General features: G+C 44.5%; 1 protein-coding gene across 2 annotated transcripts in view; it reads right to left on the bottom strand.

Moving 5' to 3' along the window:
• Positions 1 to 15911, bottom strand: part of efr3a (EFR3 homolog A) — a 106225-nt gene extending 90314 nt beyond the window's left edge. Inside the window, exons 1-2 of one of the 2 annotated variants that reach the window (XM_079529947.1) lie at positions 15802 to 15911; positions 15379 to 15585 (exon numbers count right to left, since the gene is read on the bottom strand). In XM_079529947.1, coding sequence (XP_079386073.1) covers positions 15379 to 15388 — 10 coding nt within the window. In that variant the 5' untranslated portion in view covers positions 15389 to 15585; positions 15802 to 15911. Of the gene's footprint in view, positions 1 to 15378 lie in introns of both variants that reach the window. The other variant, XM_079529946.1, reaches the window with a different exon arrangement.
• Between the last annotated feature and the right edge of the window lie 1438 nt (positions 15912 to 17349).

The raw sequence follows: 17349 nt of genomic DNA, 5'->3' as shown, positions 1-17349 counted from the left end.
CTGCTTGGAAACCGGTCAAAACGCCATGACTTATTTTAATTGTGGAGAGTCCAGCTCCAACATGGGGCAACACAGCTTGCCCCTACATGCCAACATGGTGGCAGATGATGACGTGTGTCGCTAGAATGATCAGTGGCAGCCAACAATCAGGTGTCTGTGTGTCGACGATGACAACACTGTCCCTTTAACGGCACCGAGAGGAAGGTCGATGGAGGGGAAGAGGAAGGGGAGGGAGCAGGCAGATCAATAGACTCTCTCTCTCTCTCTCTCTCTCTCTCTCTCTCTGCATAGTGCAGACACACATACGCAGTTTACATGCTTAGACAGTGTTAGCAGTGCATGGTCAAAAGCTAACCCGCAAACGTGGGTGCACATCATCAACGGACACGTGGTTGCACAGCCCCACATCCACACACAAACACCCCAAAATATGTTCTCACACACTCTCAAACACCCCCAAATATGAAGTCATCCTACCAGAGTCGTTGTTTTCAGAGTCCATCTTGTGCCACAGTGGTCTGTCAAGTGGACCTCTACACTCAGTCAGAGAGTGAGTCTCTCTCTCTCTCTCTCCTTGTGTCTGACCTTGCAGAGCTCTCTCCTCTCTCTGTGTGTGTGTGTGTGTGTGTGTGTGTGTGTGTGTGTGTGTGTGTGTTTCTCTCCCTCTCTCCCTCCCTGCAGGTAGAGTGAGTATACAGAAAGCTGCAGCTCAGTCTGCATTAAAATGCTACAGTCACAGTGCATGCAATGCATGCTTACCAGCCCACAGGGAGCTAGTGGGCTGCCACACAGCCACACAGCCACACACACACTCACACAGCCACACAGCCACACACACACACACACACACACACACACACACACACACACACACACACACACACACACACACACACACACACACACACACACACACACACACACACACACACACACACACACACACACACACACACACACACACACACACACACACACACACACACACACACACACACACACACACACACACACACACACACACAGGCAATTAACCACTTAAACGCCAGCAGGATTGTGGGGAAAGCTTCCGCAGAAGCTTGTCAATCTGGTATATTTCCAGCGAAAGCTTTCCCCACAATAACAGAAAACACTGTTTCTAGTATAGAGCCCGGAGGGACTCCGGTCGCATATATGGTTTTAAGTGGTTAATAGAAAATACATTATATTGTATTATATCATATCGTATATTTGAGGGGCGATATCCCCTCCAATGTCAAGTTTTAGTGTGTGTGTGCAAACACCAACTTTGTCCCCAACAAAAACATTAAATGCCATTGACAATAAATGGACAATTTTGAGTGTTTGTGTAAACACAAACATTGAAGAGGAAGGTGAGGATGCAATTTCTGATTGGCCGGAATGAGATGATATATGATGATGTACGATGATAAGAGCACCCCTCACTGTACGATGATAAGAGCACCCCTCACTGTACGATGATAAGAGCACCCCTCACTGTACGATGATAAGAGCACCCCTCACTGTACGATGATAAGAGCACCCCTCACTGTACAATGATAAGAGCACCCCTCACTGTACGATGATAAGAGCACCCCTCACTGTACGATGATAAGAGCACCCCTCACTGTACAATGATAAGAGCACCCTTCACTGTACGATGATAAGAGCACCCTTCACTGTACGATGATAAGAGCACCCTTCACTGTACGATGATAAGAGCACCCCTCACTGTACGATGATAAGAGCACCCTTCACTGTACGATGATAAGAGCACCCCTCACTGTACGATGATAAGAGCACCCCTCACTGTACGATGATAAGAGCACCCCTCACTGTACGATGATAAGAGCACCCCTCACTGTACGATGATAAGAGCACCCCTCACTGTACGATGATAAGAGCACCCCTCACTGTACGATGATAAGAGCACCCTTCACTGTACGATGATAAGAGCACCCTTCACTGTACGATGATAAGAGCACCCCTCACTGTACGATGATAAGAGCACCCTTCACTGTACGATGATAAGAGCACCCCTCACTGTACAATGATAAGAGCACCCCTCACTGTACGATGATAAGAGCACCACCCCTCACTGTACGATGATAAGAGCACCCTTCACTGTACGATGATAAGAGCACCCCTCACTGTACGATGATAAGAGCACCCCTCACTGTACGATGATAAGAGCACCCTTCACTGTACAATGATAAGAGCACCCTTCACTGTACGATGATAAGAGCACCCCTCACTGTACGATGATAAGAGCACCCCTCACTGTACGATGATAAGAGCACCCTTCACTGTACGATGATAAGAGCACCCCTCACTGTACGATGATAAGAGCACCCCTCACTGTACAATGATAAGAGCACCCCTCACTGTACAATGATAAGAGCACCCCTCACTTCACATGTCCAGCTCTGTGTGTTTGTGTCAATTTTAGCGATGATTTGATTGGCTGAGCATGAGCATCCCATAACGATGATTGGCTGAGGAAAGTGAGGACAGGAAAGTGAAGATGGATAAGTGAGGACGTTAAAGGTTTCTTTGCACGCCCGAGAAAAAGAAAGAAAACAAAATCAATAATAGTTCCAATAGCTTGCAAGCTCAGCTTGCAGATCTGCTATTTTACGCACATTTGCAAAATGTCTTAAGTGGTTCATTCATAATGCATTTCGTTTACCCTCCCTATAGAAATTAACCTGACTCCGCCAGATGGGGCAGCAGAGAGTACACTGGGTTCCCCCCTCCTGCTCCCATCTGGGAACTCTCAGGCAGACTTGATGCCCGGCCACAAAACGGCCTGGCCAATCAGCAGCAGCTATCCCGCCTCTAGCTGCTGCTGATTGGCCAGGCCCCATCTGGCGGAGTCAGGTTATATAGAAATGTAGTGGATTAAAAAATGCAATATTTGTCTTTGAAATGTAGTGGAGTGAAAGTCAAGTATACAGAATACATAGCATCTCTGTCATATGTCCAAAACTATTTTCAAGGTTCAAATACAAAATGGCAAAAGTAGCAGATCTACAAGCTCAAAATGTGTCGCTTTGCTCCGTGTTACGAGCTTGTGGATCTGCTACTTTTTTGTGACGTACTGTATGATCAAGTAGGGCATTAATTTACGGGAAAGTATTCAGATAAGAGGTTTACCTGCAGTGACAAAAAGTATAGATACTTCAAAAATATGATCCAAGTACGGTACTAGAGCACGTTGTTACCATGTTACTGTTCACCCACGGTCCAAATCTGCACGCAGACAGAGCCACAGTGCAGCGGAGCGTTGCTAACTACAACACCCCAGGAGGTGCTAAAAATATCTGACCCACACGTTTCCACCCATGACATAATCATGATCTGGTGGTAACCAGTTCTGGGTTCCACTGAATCTGGGGACCCCCTGTGGGTCCCCAGCTACAGTATGGCAGTGGTTCTCAAACGATGTCATGTAAAAGGACCCTAAAATGTATGTATTTGGCCACGGACGGACCCGCATCTGAAAATGTTTTGTCCCCAGAAGAGAAGATTTGTGTAAAATAAAATAAAATCATATTCAAGATGTTCCTATTATAGAGGGTATGGTATGCACATGCATAAAGTGTCATATAACGTTGTTTAAAGTAATCAGGTCAAGGCCAGAAAGTGTTTTGCCACTTCCCGCACAACTTCCGGGTATGATGATGTCATGCGCATACCCTCTAACTGCACAATATTATTTTTAATGTTCAAAAATAGCAGGTCGCAGTGCAGCCGTGAGCTTGTATAATGAATTGCATTTTGTATCTATATATACAAGTGAGAAGTTGTACCCAACCCAGGAAAAGGGACCCAAAGTCACACACTGCATACGACACTGACACGTCACTGACACACTGCACTCACACGGCAGTGACGTCACACACTTACCCTCCGAGTCGTTCGGCCGCTATCTCCTCATATCGCTCCGAACGCCGACCCTCAACACCACCCGCGGAACATTACTCATTGCACTGACACCAACGTTGCCTCCCTTCCACACCCAAAGCCCAGAAAAAATGCCATTCAACACGCTACTTACACACACTACCACTCGCTTACAATACGCGGACCTGGCAACACTACATTCCCTCTCCCATTTGCTCAAAGCCCACCACGTGACCCACGAGTTTTAATGTTACCTTTCTCACTTCCGATTACACCACCGGAAGTTACACACTACACACACACACACATTAGAAGAACAACACGAACACAACACTACACACACACACACACACACACGGGGGCCACTGTTGCCAGGTCTATGAAAACAGGCCCAGAAACAAGCAAACAGACCCAGAAACAAAGCCTTTCACCACGCTACTTACACACACTACAACTCGCTTACAATTCGCGACCCTGGCAACATTGTTCCCCGTCTTCCAACACACACACAGTCCCACACACACACACTGATTCGGACTTGGATGGACAGCGGCACGATTACATACATACACCGTTTAATTCACGCAAACACGACAATTGCACCACCAGTTTCATTAATGTAAACACGACAATTGCACCACCAGTTTCATTAAAGGGACACTTCACCCTTTTTGCCAAAGAATATATATCAATGACGTTTATAAGATTTAGAACACTTTCCTGGCATTATTTTTTGTGTATTATCTGGGTTTAGATATTTTAGATTAACGGGTGGCTCTGACGTCAGAGACACTCTTCCGTATTGCTACCGGACTACATTGTCTCCTCACACTGCAGCTATAGACCAGCCCCACGGACACTGTTCCACCTACCTACAACCTTCGTTGACTCCACCCCCACATGCGCATTTGTTATTGTGTTTGTGTCATGTTGCCGTCGTCAGCAGAGCAGCACCAGAGTATACAGAAAAAAACAACTCAGAGGAGACGCGCTGTGTAGTGTTGCCACGAATCCCCCCCCCCCCCAGGGCTGCCGAAACAATGTGTACCAGTAACTTCACAATTACAACGCAGCTTTGGACACACATATAGACAGATGTCTGGAAACTGGCCCGATCCGATTATTTTCGTTTCACACTAAACCCAAACACTTACTTGTAACACTTTTTAAACGTGTCACAGTGTTAAGATTATAAACAGAAGAGCATGTTTAAATGCCATGATTGCAGGCTAGTCCTGTCCGCCTCGGCAGGTTCTGTAGAACTGTCGCTGGGACGGCGGAAGGTTTCAACGGCAGGCTGGCATCGCTGTTGCCAGCCAGGGTGTAGCCAGCCTAAATGCATGCATACAGTACTGTATGCATGCATACCCATACCTGGTAGGTGAAAACAAGCACCCAGATTAGCATTTCAATGCCTGATCTGCATGTGTACAAGGGACAGGCAACGCGGTCCACCCCCCACCCCGTCATTCTAATGCACTGGCTTTTAGAGAACATTCTTGTGGAAGTAAAAATAAAAAAAACGTACTGCATTACTGTGTCCTTTTCCATTGTAAGATGCAACCAATGTTATTTGTCAAGGGTTCCCAACCGTCCCGTAAAATACGGGATCGTACCGTATTTGGCAACTAAAAGACCTGTCCCGTAATGAACCGATACGGGACGCACTTAATCCCGTATTTTGGGCTCGTGGAAAAATGACTTATGGTGATTCTCAGTCACTCGCTCCTATGCAGTAATAAGAAGGGGCAGCCGACTGAGCTATAGGAACAGGAAAGCAAGACACTGAAACCTGGTGTCTGGAAGGGCGCTAGGCTCAGCTCATTGGTCAGTACTCTTCATAGGCATGCAGCAGAGCCAATCACTATGCAGTATCGTATCTTAGCAACTATTTCACCACGCTCCGGTCCACAACATTGAAAAAAGAAATGGATGCTGTTGACAGCCAAAAATCTTATCTACCTCAGAGTCAGAAAGTTCTAGTAGTGAGATAGAAACTAAAACTAAAAAAGAAGAAAAACTAAGTGCAGAGCTGAGTGGGAAAAAGATTCGGTGGATTTTTATGAAACAAAAGTTTGAAAGTGGATATTCAAGCTTTCCCTACAGCTGCAATGTTGGTGAGTTTAATGTTGTTTAATACAAGCAGATGCAAATTGGATGAATGGGGAGTTAATGGATGGTTTATGGCAAGTCACTTCATATCATTATAATAAATCTAGAGTTGGGGGGGGGATTCGTGGCGCTGCTCTGCTGACGACGGCGACATGACACAAACACAATAACAAATGCGCATGTGGGGGTGCGGTCAACGGAGGTTGTAGGTGGAACAAATCGCAGTGTCCGTGACGGCTGTGTTTTGGGGCTGGTCTAGCTGCATTGTGAGGAGACAACTGTAGTCCGGAAGTGAAGTAGAACAGTGTCTCTGACGTCAGAGCCACCCGTTAATCTAAAATATCTAAACCCAGAGATTACACAAAAAATAACGCCAGGAAAGTGTTCTAAATCTTATAAACGTCATTGATATATATTTTAGTGTTTATATTAAAGTGTCCCTTTAATGTAAACACGACAATTGCACCACCAGTTTCATTAATGTAAACACGACAATTGCGCGACCAGTTTAATTAATGGAAACATGATATGACAACTGCGACGCACCGAGGCGCATGGATTCTGTGTGTGTGTGTGTGTGTGTGTGTGCGCGCGCAGTACACATACTATTTACCCAGCGTGTGCGTGTGTCTACGCGATGTGTAGCCATCCGTTACATGTGACACAGCTGAGACATGAAGTGGAGTTTCTTCCCATATTGAGCTGCAACGTAACCCTAGGATGAGCCGCCCGAAGGACGGCGAAATTCTAGTAGCCAACATATAAAATGTGGATAAAGTGGTTCAAAGGATTGTGATGACCCCCATTTGATAACATTTTCATCACTGCGACCCTCCAATTTACACTGTAAATTCTTCCGTGCTAATTTAAAGCTGCAGTGCACTATATAACCTTACGATTTACAATTTAGGCATTTAGCAGACGCTCAGAGCGACTTACAGTAAGCAAGAACACAACACAATATAATACAGTAAGCAAGTGCAAATCAAATCCATAGAAATAATCAAGGATCATAAGTAAAATAAGAACCTAACATCTGTCTAACAGTAGAATATCCGTACAATTAAACTATAACTATAGAATGCAGCTAGCCTGGATTTGAACGTCAGCCTCCTGTGCATTTAACCACCAAGTTAAAAGGAAAAAGAAGAAAAGTAAAACGTAATAGACGTAATCATACCCGGAAGTTATGCGGGAACGCCTACTGAGTGGCAAAAACCTACTTTCTGGCCTTGACAGCCCATACTTCCAAACAGAAAAGTCCTATCTGATTGCATTAACAGACTTTAAACAACGTTAAACTCACTTTGCCAGTTGCCACTCCCTTTATGCATGTGCTGCATATACCCTCATAATAGAGCTTTAATTCTGGACCCTACCGTCTCAGAGTTAACAGACTCATAAGGGTCTGCTTGATTACTAACTGCCAGTCATTTACTGATTCTCAAAGTGTGGTCCGGGGACCCCCAGAGATCCTTGAGGGGTTCCAGGGGGTCCAGTGTCTAAAATAAATACATGTCAAACTGGGGGTCCAGTTACAATCACAACAGCAGGTGAGCTTTTCACACGAGTAAAATAGACGACAGTAACCTTGTCGTTCCTATGCTGGGGTGAACTGAACATTCAGCGAAAATAGCAGCCCTACAAGCTGACAACAGTTCTGGACATTTTTCCAGCCGACACTAGAGACAATATGGTTTAGCAGGTCAAAAGGCATGAAACCCCATGTTGATTTTGTAGTTTGTCTTCCAATAAAAACTACAGATTAAAAACATGGCAGTAAACAACACAATGGCACCAAACAAATATACTAATAATGAGTGTGTTAGATTTTCATAGTCCAGGGCCAAGGGCAAGTGTGATAAGACAGTATTGACACAGCTAGAATCGAACACACCCATTAATAATCTGTTGTCTGCAGCTGTGTTGCTTACATCACGTATACTATAAGGTCAGTGTTATGCAGCTTGGCATGTTTTTACCCTGCTAGTGTTTTAACCTAAAGTGGGAAACAAAGTACACAACCAGCCTAGCGTCCCTTTAAGCAAAGGATTAGTTCAGACTTGTAGTACTGAATCAGACCAGCCGATCCCAGTGTACCTGATAAACTAGTTTACAGTCAAAAGACTGTCACTGTCGGTTGGAAACCTTGTATGTCCTCTAACTATTGCTTTTCAATATAGTAAGTGTGCCGAGTATATAACCTCAGTGATTTAGATTTAGTGTATTTGGTCTAGTCAAATGATATTATAGCCCAATATCTGCAATCGTGTCCGTGTCCCAAAGTTCTGCATATGAAAACAAGACAATAGTAAAACCATAATTCTAAAACGTTAGTCCCAATACTTGATTCTGATTGGCTGGTTTCTGATTAGCTCACGTAGTAATAGAGTGGCTCCGGGGGGGCTTGCAAAGACAGCAAGCGCCTCCAATTCCCTCTTCACTGAGAACAACTGTTCGCTAGCTTGCTATGCTATTGTTTGACGTGATGTTCAGACATATCAGCTAAATCTGGATTTAAAAAAATATGAATTTCTATCGAATATGTTAGGTACCATGAGACTGACCTAACACATTTTTTTGTTTTTGTTTTTCTCTATATGTTTTTGGCCAGCGGGCGCCCAATGTTGCTACTGTATGTTTGTAACTGTTTTAGAAAAGTAATAAGCCACGCGAGGTCTGAGCTTACCATGTATTTTATAATGTCTGAGATGGTTGTAATGTACTCTCAGCCATTATACAATACAAGGTAACCTGAGACCTCTTGTGGCTTATTGCTTTAATAAGCAACAAAAAATAAAACTAAGGAGTGCGCACACACGCACGCATAGGCATCAAAAAGTGAAGCCAGTGGAAATTCCCAGTAGTCTGACAGCAAATTGCAGCACAGTCAGTGTGAGCTGAGCATGACTCATTACCACTGTTTAGGGTGCATTTCACGTAGGCTAATGTCAAGCAGCTACTTATAGCTTCAGACATAATACAAATACATTTAATATACTAATTTGGCACAGTAAATAGTATACACTTATAATAGCCTTATCAGCCGATATTAAGTTCACATCCGCAAATGGCAGTCGCGATATTTGTTTCTATGGCCCAAAGAGAGAGAGAGAGTGTGTGTGTGTGTGTGTGTGTGTGTGTGTGTGTGTGTGTGTGTGTGTGTGTGTGTGTGTGTGTGTGTGTGTGTGTGTGTGTGTGTGTGTGTGTGTGTGTGTGTGTGTGTGTGTTCAACTATATTTCGATATGTGGAAGCCTCGCTAATGACCATACATTCGTTGCGACTGTGAGAGGCTTGCAGACTGCAGGAATGCCCAAGCCAAGAGCTAAGGCATCAGCTAAATTCTGTTCAGTGTTGGTGATCATTGGCAGTCACCACATATGGAGGAGACGATGCTTAGAGAGAGAGAGAGAGAGAGAGAGAGAGAGAGAGAAACTGAGAGAAGCAAATCTCTTTTGAAGTTAGCTGTATTCATGATCTGTATCCTCAAACACATATTGATGAGTTTCCCCACTTTCCCATCTATTGTTTGTGTTAGTAACACAAATAAAGATATTAAGTGTGTTATCTGCCCAGTAATCCCACATCAGTGCATTCCTACTAAAAAGAGTATTAGTACAGAATTCCAGACGCAGCTCTAGTCTCACAGCTGCAGTGTCACTCACTGGGTGTTGGCTGCTGTCACACATTCAGTCATTACATAGATGATGAGGCACTCATGTTTACTCCCTTTCACGACAATAACGAGATGTTTTCTCCCATTACCATTTCAGAGCTGAGAGGGTCTTATGACAAAGCAGAGCTGCAGAGAAACATCTAGAATGTGTTCATGACCCATTTCATATACAAACAAACAAATGACAAGTTAAATCCACAGAGTGCTCAAACTGGTCCTATTATAACAGGGAAGTGACTGTGGAATAATGGAAAGAAGTAGCAGCCATTATGGTTCCTGCTTTTCTGTGTGTGTATGGACGGACGGCCGGCCGGCCGGACAGACAGACAGACAGACAGACAGACAGACAGACAGACAGACAGACGGACAGACGGACAGACGGACGGACGGACGGACAGACAGACAGACAGACGGACAGGGAGAAAGACAGACAGATTATAGACGGACGATTGTGTCTGTCATTGTCTGTGAAAGGTGCTCTACAAATAAACTTTACTAGCGTCCATACTCCATACTTACTTACGGACGGAACGTAGGGCTGTCACGATTATGAAATTGAACTTTACGATTGTCACTCAAACAATTGCAATTTAATTATTGACACCTACACACTCCGACACAACAGGCCTATAGGAACAGTGTAAACTCCCTGTGAAAGACTAAGCTACACTACATGCATGCATGTGTGCCTGTGCACGCATACGTAGGAGGCACACACACCCACACAGGGAATATACAGTAGAAAGATAAAAGCCAGGCTCCAGAAAGAAAGAAAGAAAGATCTGTTTTGAAGCTGTATCCTCACTTTACACACTTCCACTGTGTATACAAATGACAGCAGGGAAAAAGCGTGCGCGTGGAGCGCCGTACACACACACACACACACACACACACACACACACACACACACACACACACACACACACACACACACACACACACACACACACACACACACACACACACACACACACACACACACACACACACACACACACACACACACACACACACACACACACACACACACACACACACACTTATTAATAGCAGTGACAATATATGTATGTAGGCTAATTGACTGGCAACATATGTCACACAATTGACTGGCAACATATGTCACACACACACACACAAACACATCGTTTGTATTAGTATACTTGTCTGGACATTGTGTGCAATTTTATCAATGGTCATTTTAACGCGAAAAACCTAGAGCTTAATTCTGTAACCATAAAACAACAGTTTATCTTGTGAGGACCAGGACAATATTGTTCTCACAGCGTCCATTTCTCAAATTCTACTACACTACACTCACATTCTACTACTACACATAAAGACATGCCCAAATGAACGAGGCCTGGGTTAAAGTGGTCACGTGTGCAATTTATAAATATTGAGCCAGTGAAAGGCATTAACGATGGCTTGTAATAACTGCATTGGATCCATTGGAACATAGGCTCTTCTATATTCAATTTCCTGAAAAGTATGTGAGGTTTCCACCCGACAGCGGCAGCATGCTATCAGAAGCAGACACATGCACACTTCCTCTGCCATTACAACTACAGAGGAAACTAGTAGAATGATGCTACTACTCTATGTCATGTTTCATTGTCTGTCACACACAAACACACGCGCGCACTGCGTGTGTGCATAACAAAAACTTGTAGATTGGCTATTGTCGTGTGCAAAACCTGGCGGCGAGCATACCTCTAACCCCTTACCCCAAATGATAGGCCTTGTCTTTTCAACAAACTTGAATTTTGGGTCATTATATTGTATATATAATGTATTTTTCAAGATTTCCCATATTTTCTAACAGTGATCTACAGGCTGGCTCACAACAACAGATACTGTTGACTTCCTGGGTATGAAATCAAGATTGGATTGAGAGACAGACAGACAGACAGACAGACAGACAGACAGACAGACAGACAGACAGACAGACAGACAGACAGATCAAATGTCATTATTTTGGGGCGGTCCCCAGTTCAAATGTGATTATTTTGGGGCAGTTCCCAGTTCAAATGTGATTATTTTGGGGTGGTACCCAGTTCAAATGTCATTATTTTGGGGTGGTCCCCAGTTCAAATGTGATTTGAGCTGAAAAGGTTGAACCACTGCTGTAGTTTCAATGTACATAATGGTATTTAGATATCATTTTTTTTGTTATTTTGACAGATGCTAGGTTCATTGTTTACCTGATACCTGGCTATTGAGGCACTAACACCGTCTCTCTGCATTCTATGCATAATTATGATTGCCTTGCGTGTATTGCAAGTCTCTGTAGATAGGAGAAGCTACATGCCTAAATGGTAATTGCTTGGTTGTGCTGCTAATCCCATCAGCTACGATGGTACCACAGAGAGTAATTATAATAACAGTCCAGAGAGACGCAGAGAGACTGCTGGACAAACAGAGACTGCCTGGGGACCGTGCTGTCTGCAGCAATAATGTCAGCACTGTCCGATGACCCCCGATGCAAAATAGCAGATCTACAAGCTCAGTGCATCACACACTAAGCTTTTAGATATGCTATTTTATAAAATCTCCAAAACGTTTTGAAAGTTTTGAATAATTTCGAATTTTCTTATGGGGATCCCTGGCACAAACATTTTCAGATGGGGGTCTGCGGCCAAATACATATCATTTTGGTGGCCCTTGACTTGAACAAATGTGAGAACCACTGATTTAGACAAGTTGACATGGAAATGTCTAAATAAAAGACTGCCAGGTTTTCTGATAGAAAGCGATACGCTGCTATCTAGAGTCAATCTCCTGCTATCTGCAGTGAATCTGCTGCACTCGGCTGTCAGACAACTCAGACTCTTGTCAAGTGAACAAAACAACACGACACCAGCCCTCATCACAGTCATAATCACATCAATGCAAAGACTGGGACCGTAGGTTGCTCGTGACATGGCCGTCTCCATATATGATGATCACGACACTGAACTCATCAAACCCTGGATAGCCATAGCTTGTGACTAAATAACACTGGATCCATTTGGCAAAACTGAGCTTCCTTTTTTCCTGAAATGTAACAGCTTTGGACATACAAGGTTTCCACCCGACACCAAACAGCTCTGCAGTACAATACTAATAAGACACAATGAAATGTGTGTTCTACACTTTTCAAAACTATGAATTTATAGACCTATTCAAAAATAGCAGATATAGATCATTGAGAGTGAACATTTTAACGCAAATCTTCGCTTCTAGGGGTCCCTGGAACAACATATTTTGAGATGGGGGTTGGCGGCCAAACTAACTTTTTTCATGTCAAGGACCCCCAAAATGATGAGCACCACTGACATAGAAAGTAAAAAAATAAGAAGAAAAAGGAAAAAGATATTTATTTTCAGAAAACGGAATTTAGAAGACAGTTTTTAGAATGGGCCTCAGGTCTTAATCAGGTTAACCCATTCTAAAAGTATTATGTTGCGTTCACACGAGGCATATGCAAAGATCATAGCATATTTGTTGCTTTGTATCTGTCGTTGGAGTCATCAAGCGTGTGTCCGTAGCGATGTGTGTCGTTGGCGTGGTGAGGGAGAAAAAACAACAATCCAGCATGGAGTCAACTGCAAGCCCTTTTGGGCATACTACAGTCCATAGGCATCATTTATATGCATTGGACACCATGGAAACACACTAGAAGAAGACGTTGCAAGTTGTTGTCGGCCAGAACAGGGTGGAAAACAACTGAGGGTTTTAGCTACAGTTGTAACTTTGTAGTTTTGCATCTGGAAGTTGAACCAAGCTCAGCTTCAATGTGTAGCTTTGTATCTTTTGCAGCAGCTACAAATGCCGGATGTAGCTTTGTATCTTCATCTTGCTGGCTTCCATTGACAATATGATGGTAGACTGCATCTTTGCATCTTCCATTGACAATATGAATGGTAGACTGTATCTTTGCATCTGCCCATGTGAACGCACCATTAGCAGTGCAGTGGGGAAGTGCCTTTATGATGGCACCCAGGGAGCAGTTAGAGGTTAAGTAGACTCTAGAGATAGGCTGTGGGCCACACACAATTTACATATACAGTCTGTACAGTAGAAGCACCGAATCTGTTCAGCACCACTGTTACCAGATTTTGCCAGAGAAACAAGCGAGCAGCTGGTCTTCAAAAGCAAGCACAAAAGAAGTGACTACTAGGCCTCATGATCTCTCACACACACACACACACACACACACACACACACACACACACACACACACACACACACACACACACACACACACACACACACACACACACACACACACACACACACACACACACACACACACACACACACACACACACACACACACACACACACACACACACACACACACACACACACACACACACACACTTTGTTGTTGACTAGAGGGTTAAGTGCCTTGCTCACGGACACTTTGACCATCCGCTGGATTACCAGGCGGCCTCTAAAGCCACTCAGCCATGGCTGCCAGCTGTGTCTGCCCACTACAAAACAAAGTCCAATTACAGTGTAGGCATTTAGCAGACAGACAGTCTTATCTGCGCTTGCAAGTGCTAGAACAAGCAAAGTCAGCATGAACTAGTCAATAAACATGGTGCATAGTCACGTTAAGTAGGGTGCAAAGAGGACAATGTAGTGTCTCAAAGACACACACACACACACACACACACACACACACACACACACACACACACACACACACACACACACACACACACACACACACACACACACAAGATAGAATATAGAAAACCGCTGCAAAACCATGACTACAGTGGTACTATAGACTATAGAGGATCAGGCAGATTGCATAAACTATGGGCCTCACAAAAGGAATGTAGTTTGGCACATGATTGCAATGACATCATTAGAACACACAAACACTCGTGCACGCACGCACGCACAGACGCACACACACACACACAGTACGCCCACCCACACGTGCACAGCTTATGAGTCCATCAACATACTGCAACAGTATATTTCACAACCATGCATTCAACAGTTGCAAATTATGTTTGATTTTCAATATGCCAGTGTTTCTGCATAGCTGAGTTTGGACAATTCAATGAGTTGTACAATGTACATTGCAATGATATGATTGTTATTACAACACAGCTGAAAGACAATAGCATATTGTGCAGTGATCACATAGTTATTAGAAGACAAGACAGAGTTTCCTCTTTTTTCTTGTTTTATTGTAAAGTCACTGACAAAGCATGTGGTGTGGTGTGTGCGTGTGCGTGTGTGTGTTATACAAAGCAAAGAGGCCTAGGGCTTGTGTTCTTGTCGGTGTTGTCATCAGATTCGAACATTTGTCAGTCTTTTTAAACGAGTAGCCTAATGTCAACACTCCACAACAACGACGGCGTATAACGGCGTCGCTAGCCGACAACGACCGAGAGCTCACAGCAGCGCATCGTGTTGTGAGCTTGAAGCTCTAGCTCTCGTTATCGGCTGGCAGTGGCGACAGCCGCGACACCAGAATCGTGTCAGATCATCACACCGTGTAGGTAAAGGTGGTGAAAGCGATACCATGGTAATTAATGAAGACTAGACTACCCAGTCACACAAGTGGCAAATCTGCATTCTGCAAGCACGCACTGACAGACACACACAGGACAGGACACACCGCCACACACACTGTCTGTCACACGCATACGCACGCGCACACACACATGCAAGCGCTTACCCGCTGGCATCGTCGTCGGGGAGGGTTAAATGCAGTTTCTGTGGTAGTGTGCGGCGATCGAACCGACATGGAGCTTGTTTCTGTCTCTCATCCACCGGGGGACCGAGGAGAGCGGGGGGGGCGGGTGTTCCCTGGCCAGCCGTCCGCCCTAGGGCTCACTTCATCCGGGGAGATTTTGGTCGTCACCCCGCTAGATTCCTCCCCTTCCTCCGGAGGTTCCAAAAAAACAACAAAAACACTGCCGTTTTTGACAGTTGTGAGCGAGCTCGTGTGTGTGTGTGTGTGTGTGTGCGTGTGCTGTGCACACGCGGCACTCTGACAGACTTATGTCGCGGTACAATACAAATGTGTTGCCGTTTTGTTGTTCAAACGGTGTGTAATCGTAGCGATATATAGTGTAGCAGTTGTTGTTGATGTAAATACCTGTGGACAGTAGAGCGACCGTGTCAACACGCAGAGAGAGAGGGATTAAAGCGTGCAGATTATTACGGTCTGGCTTCCTGTTAATAGAGCTGCTTTGCACTCTAACCAACGCGGAAGTAATGTGTTATCACACTCTGGGGTGGAACACTCAACCCTCCTGGTCAAACTACAGTGAAGTAATGTTTGTGTTATCACACTCTAGCGTGGAATACCGGTAGTAACTCAACGCTCCTTGTCTGTCTGTCTGTCGTATAGGCTATATTGTCAATGTTAAGACATTTTTAAACTCCAGTACTATTACATATTTTGAAATTAGGTGTAAATGCTCTAAACAAACATTAAAAGTCCCTAGACTTGGTTGTGCTCTATTTTAGTTTAAAGTGCTTTAAACAAACCAAGTCCATAGACTTGGCTGCCACATGATAATCTCAAAAGCCAGAGTCAACCAAATTACAAGAGTTTTAATTGTAAAGGATATCCTCACTGGTCAGTAGGAATACTAGGAATGCATTGAGGACTCTAGCAGGAGAACTCATCCAATGTCACTTCAACTATGCATACATGTACCCCATGGTACAAGCACCCCAAAGACCTTAAAAAGAAAACAAACTGGTCAGGCTACTGCTTGGCCTCATACCTACAACTCATCGAACCCCTGCTCATTTTACTCAGGTGGATGGCTCAGGGTAGGGGACAGTAGCCTGGTTAATAAACCAGACCGAATCAGCCGTTGGCAAAAAAAAGTTGCCTACCAGCGGATTTCGGTCTGGCGAGGCTCAGTAGCACGCCTCTTTCCTACAATCGAGAACAGGTCGGACCAATCGGGACACGGTATGCAATATGGGCGGGCTTTGGTACAGTGACGTTCAATGCTTGAGACCTTTGACTGACAGTAGCTCTGACCAATTGCGTCAAAGAGAAAATGTTTGAACCCGCCCCCCGGGAAATGAAATCCAAGTGGAGCCAGCCCAGACTGATATACCGCGACAGTGTTGTGTGATATTAGTCTGGCTTATTAGCCAGGCTAAGGGGACAGTACCGCAATTTGCAATGGGCCTGGCCCTACGAGATATACTACACCACAGAGACACCCATGTAGGCTACCTGTCAAGCTACTTAAAAAATGTCAAAGACCACAATCACAACAACAGAGGGAGCTCCACAAATAACGTGGGGTTAAACTTGTTCTACTGCTATGCCACCAAAAGGTGGAACGCCCTATTTACCAACAGTCGTAAAAACTCGAAAAGAGCACTTACAGTTGGCTGCAATTCGGAACTTGACCTTAAAAACTCAAAGCCTATAGATTTTCAAGTGGGTCCTGATTAAGAAAAGGTTGAGAACCATTGATTGATTGATTGAATACTTTATTAGTCAAAATCACACCTGTGTGAAGTGAGTGGTGCAACTCCATGTGGAGGTCCCTCTGGGGTCCCCGGGAACACACAGGAACGTGACCAGGTGAAAAATGACAGAGTTACCATGTGGGGGTCCCTGTGGGGTCCCTAGAACATCCAGACGCGCCCAGGCTGCCGGCCGGTTCCGCCA

The sequence above is a fragment of the Electrona antarctica genome, assembly GCF_951216825.1.
Source record: "Electrona antarctica genome assembly, chromosome: 19".
NCBI lineage: Eukaryota > Metazoa > Chordata > Actinopteri > Myctophiformes > Myctophidae > Electrona > Electrona antarctica.
The sequence above is the reverse complement of the archived record's forward strand: the minus strand, read 5'-3'. Positions and strand labels throughout refer to the sequence as shown.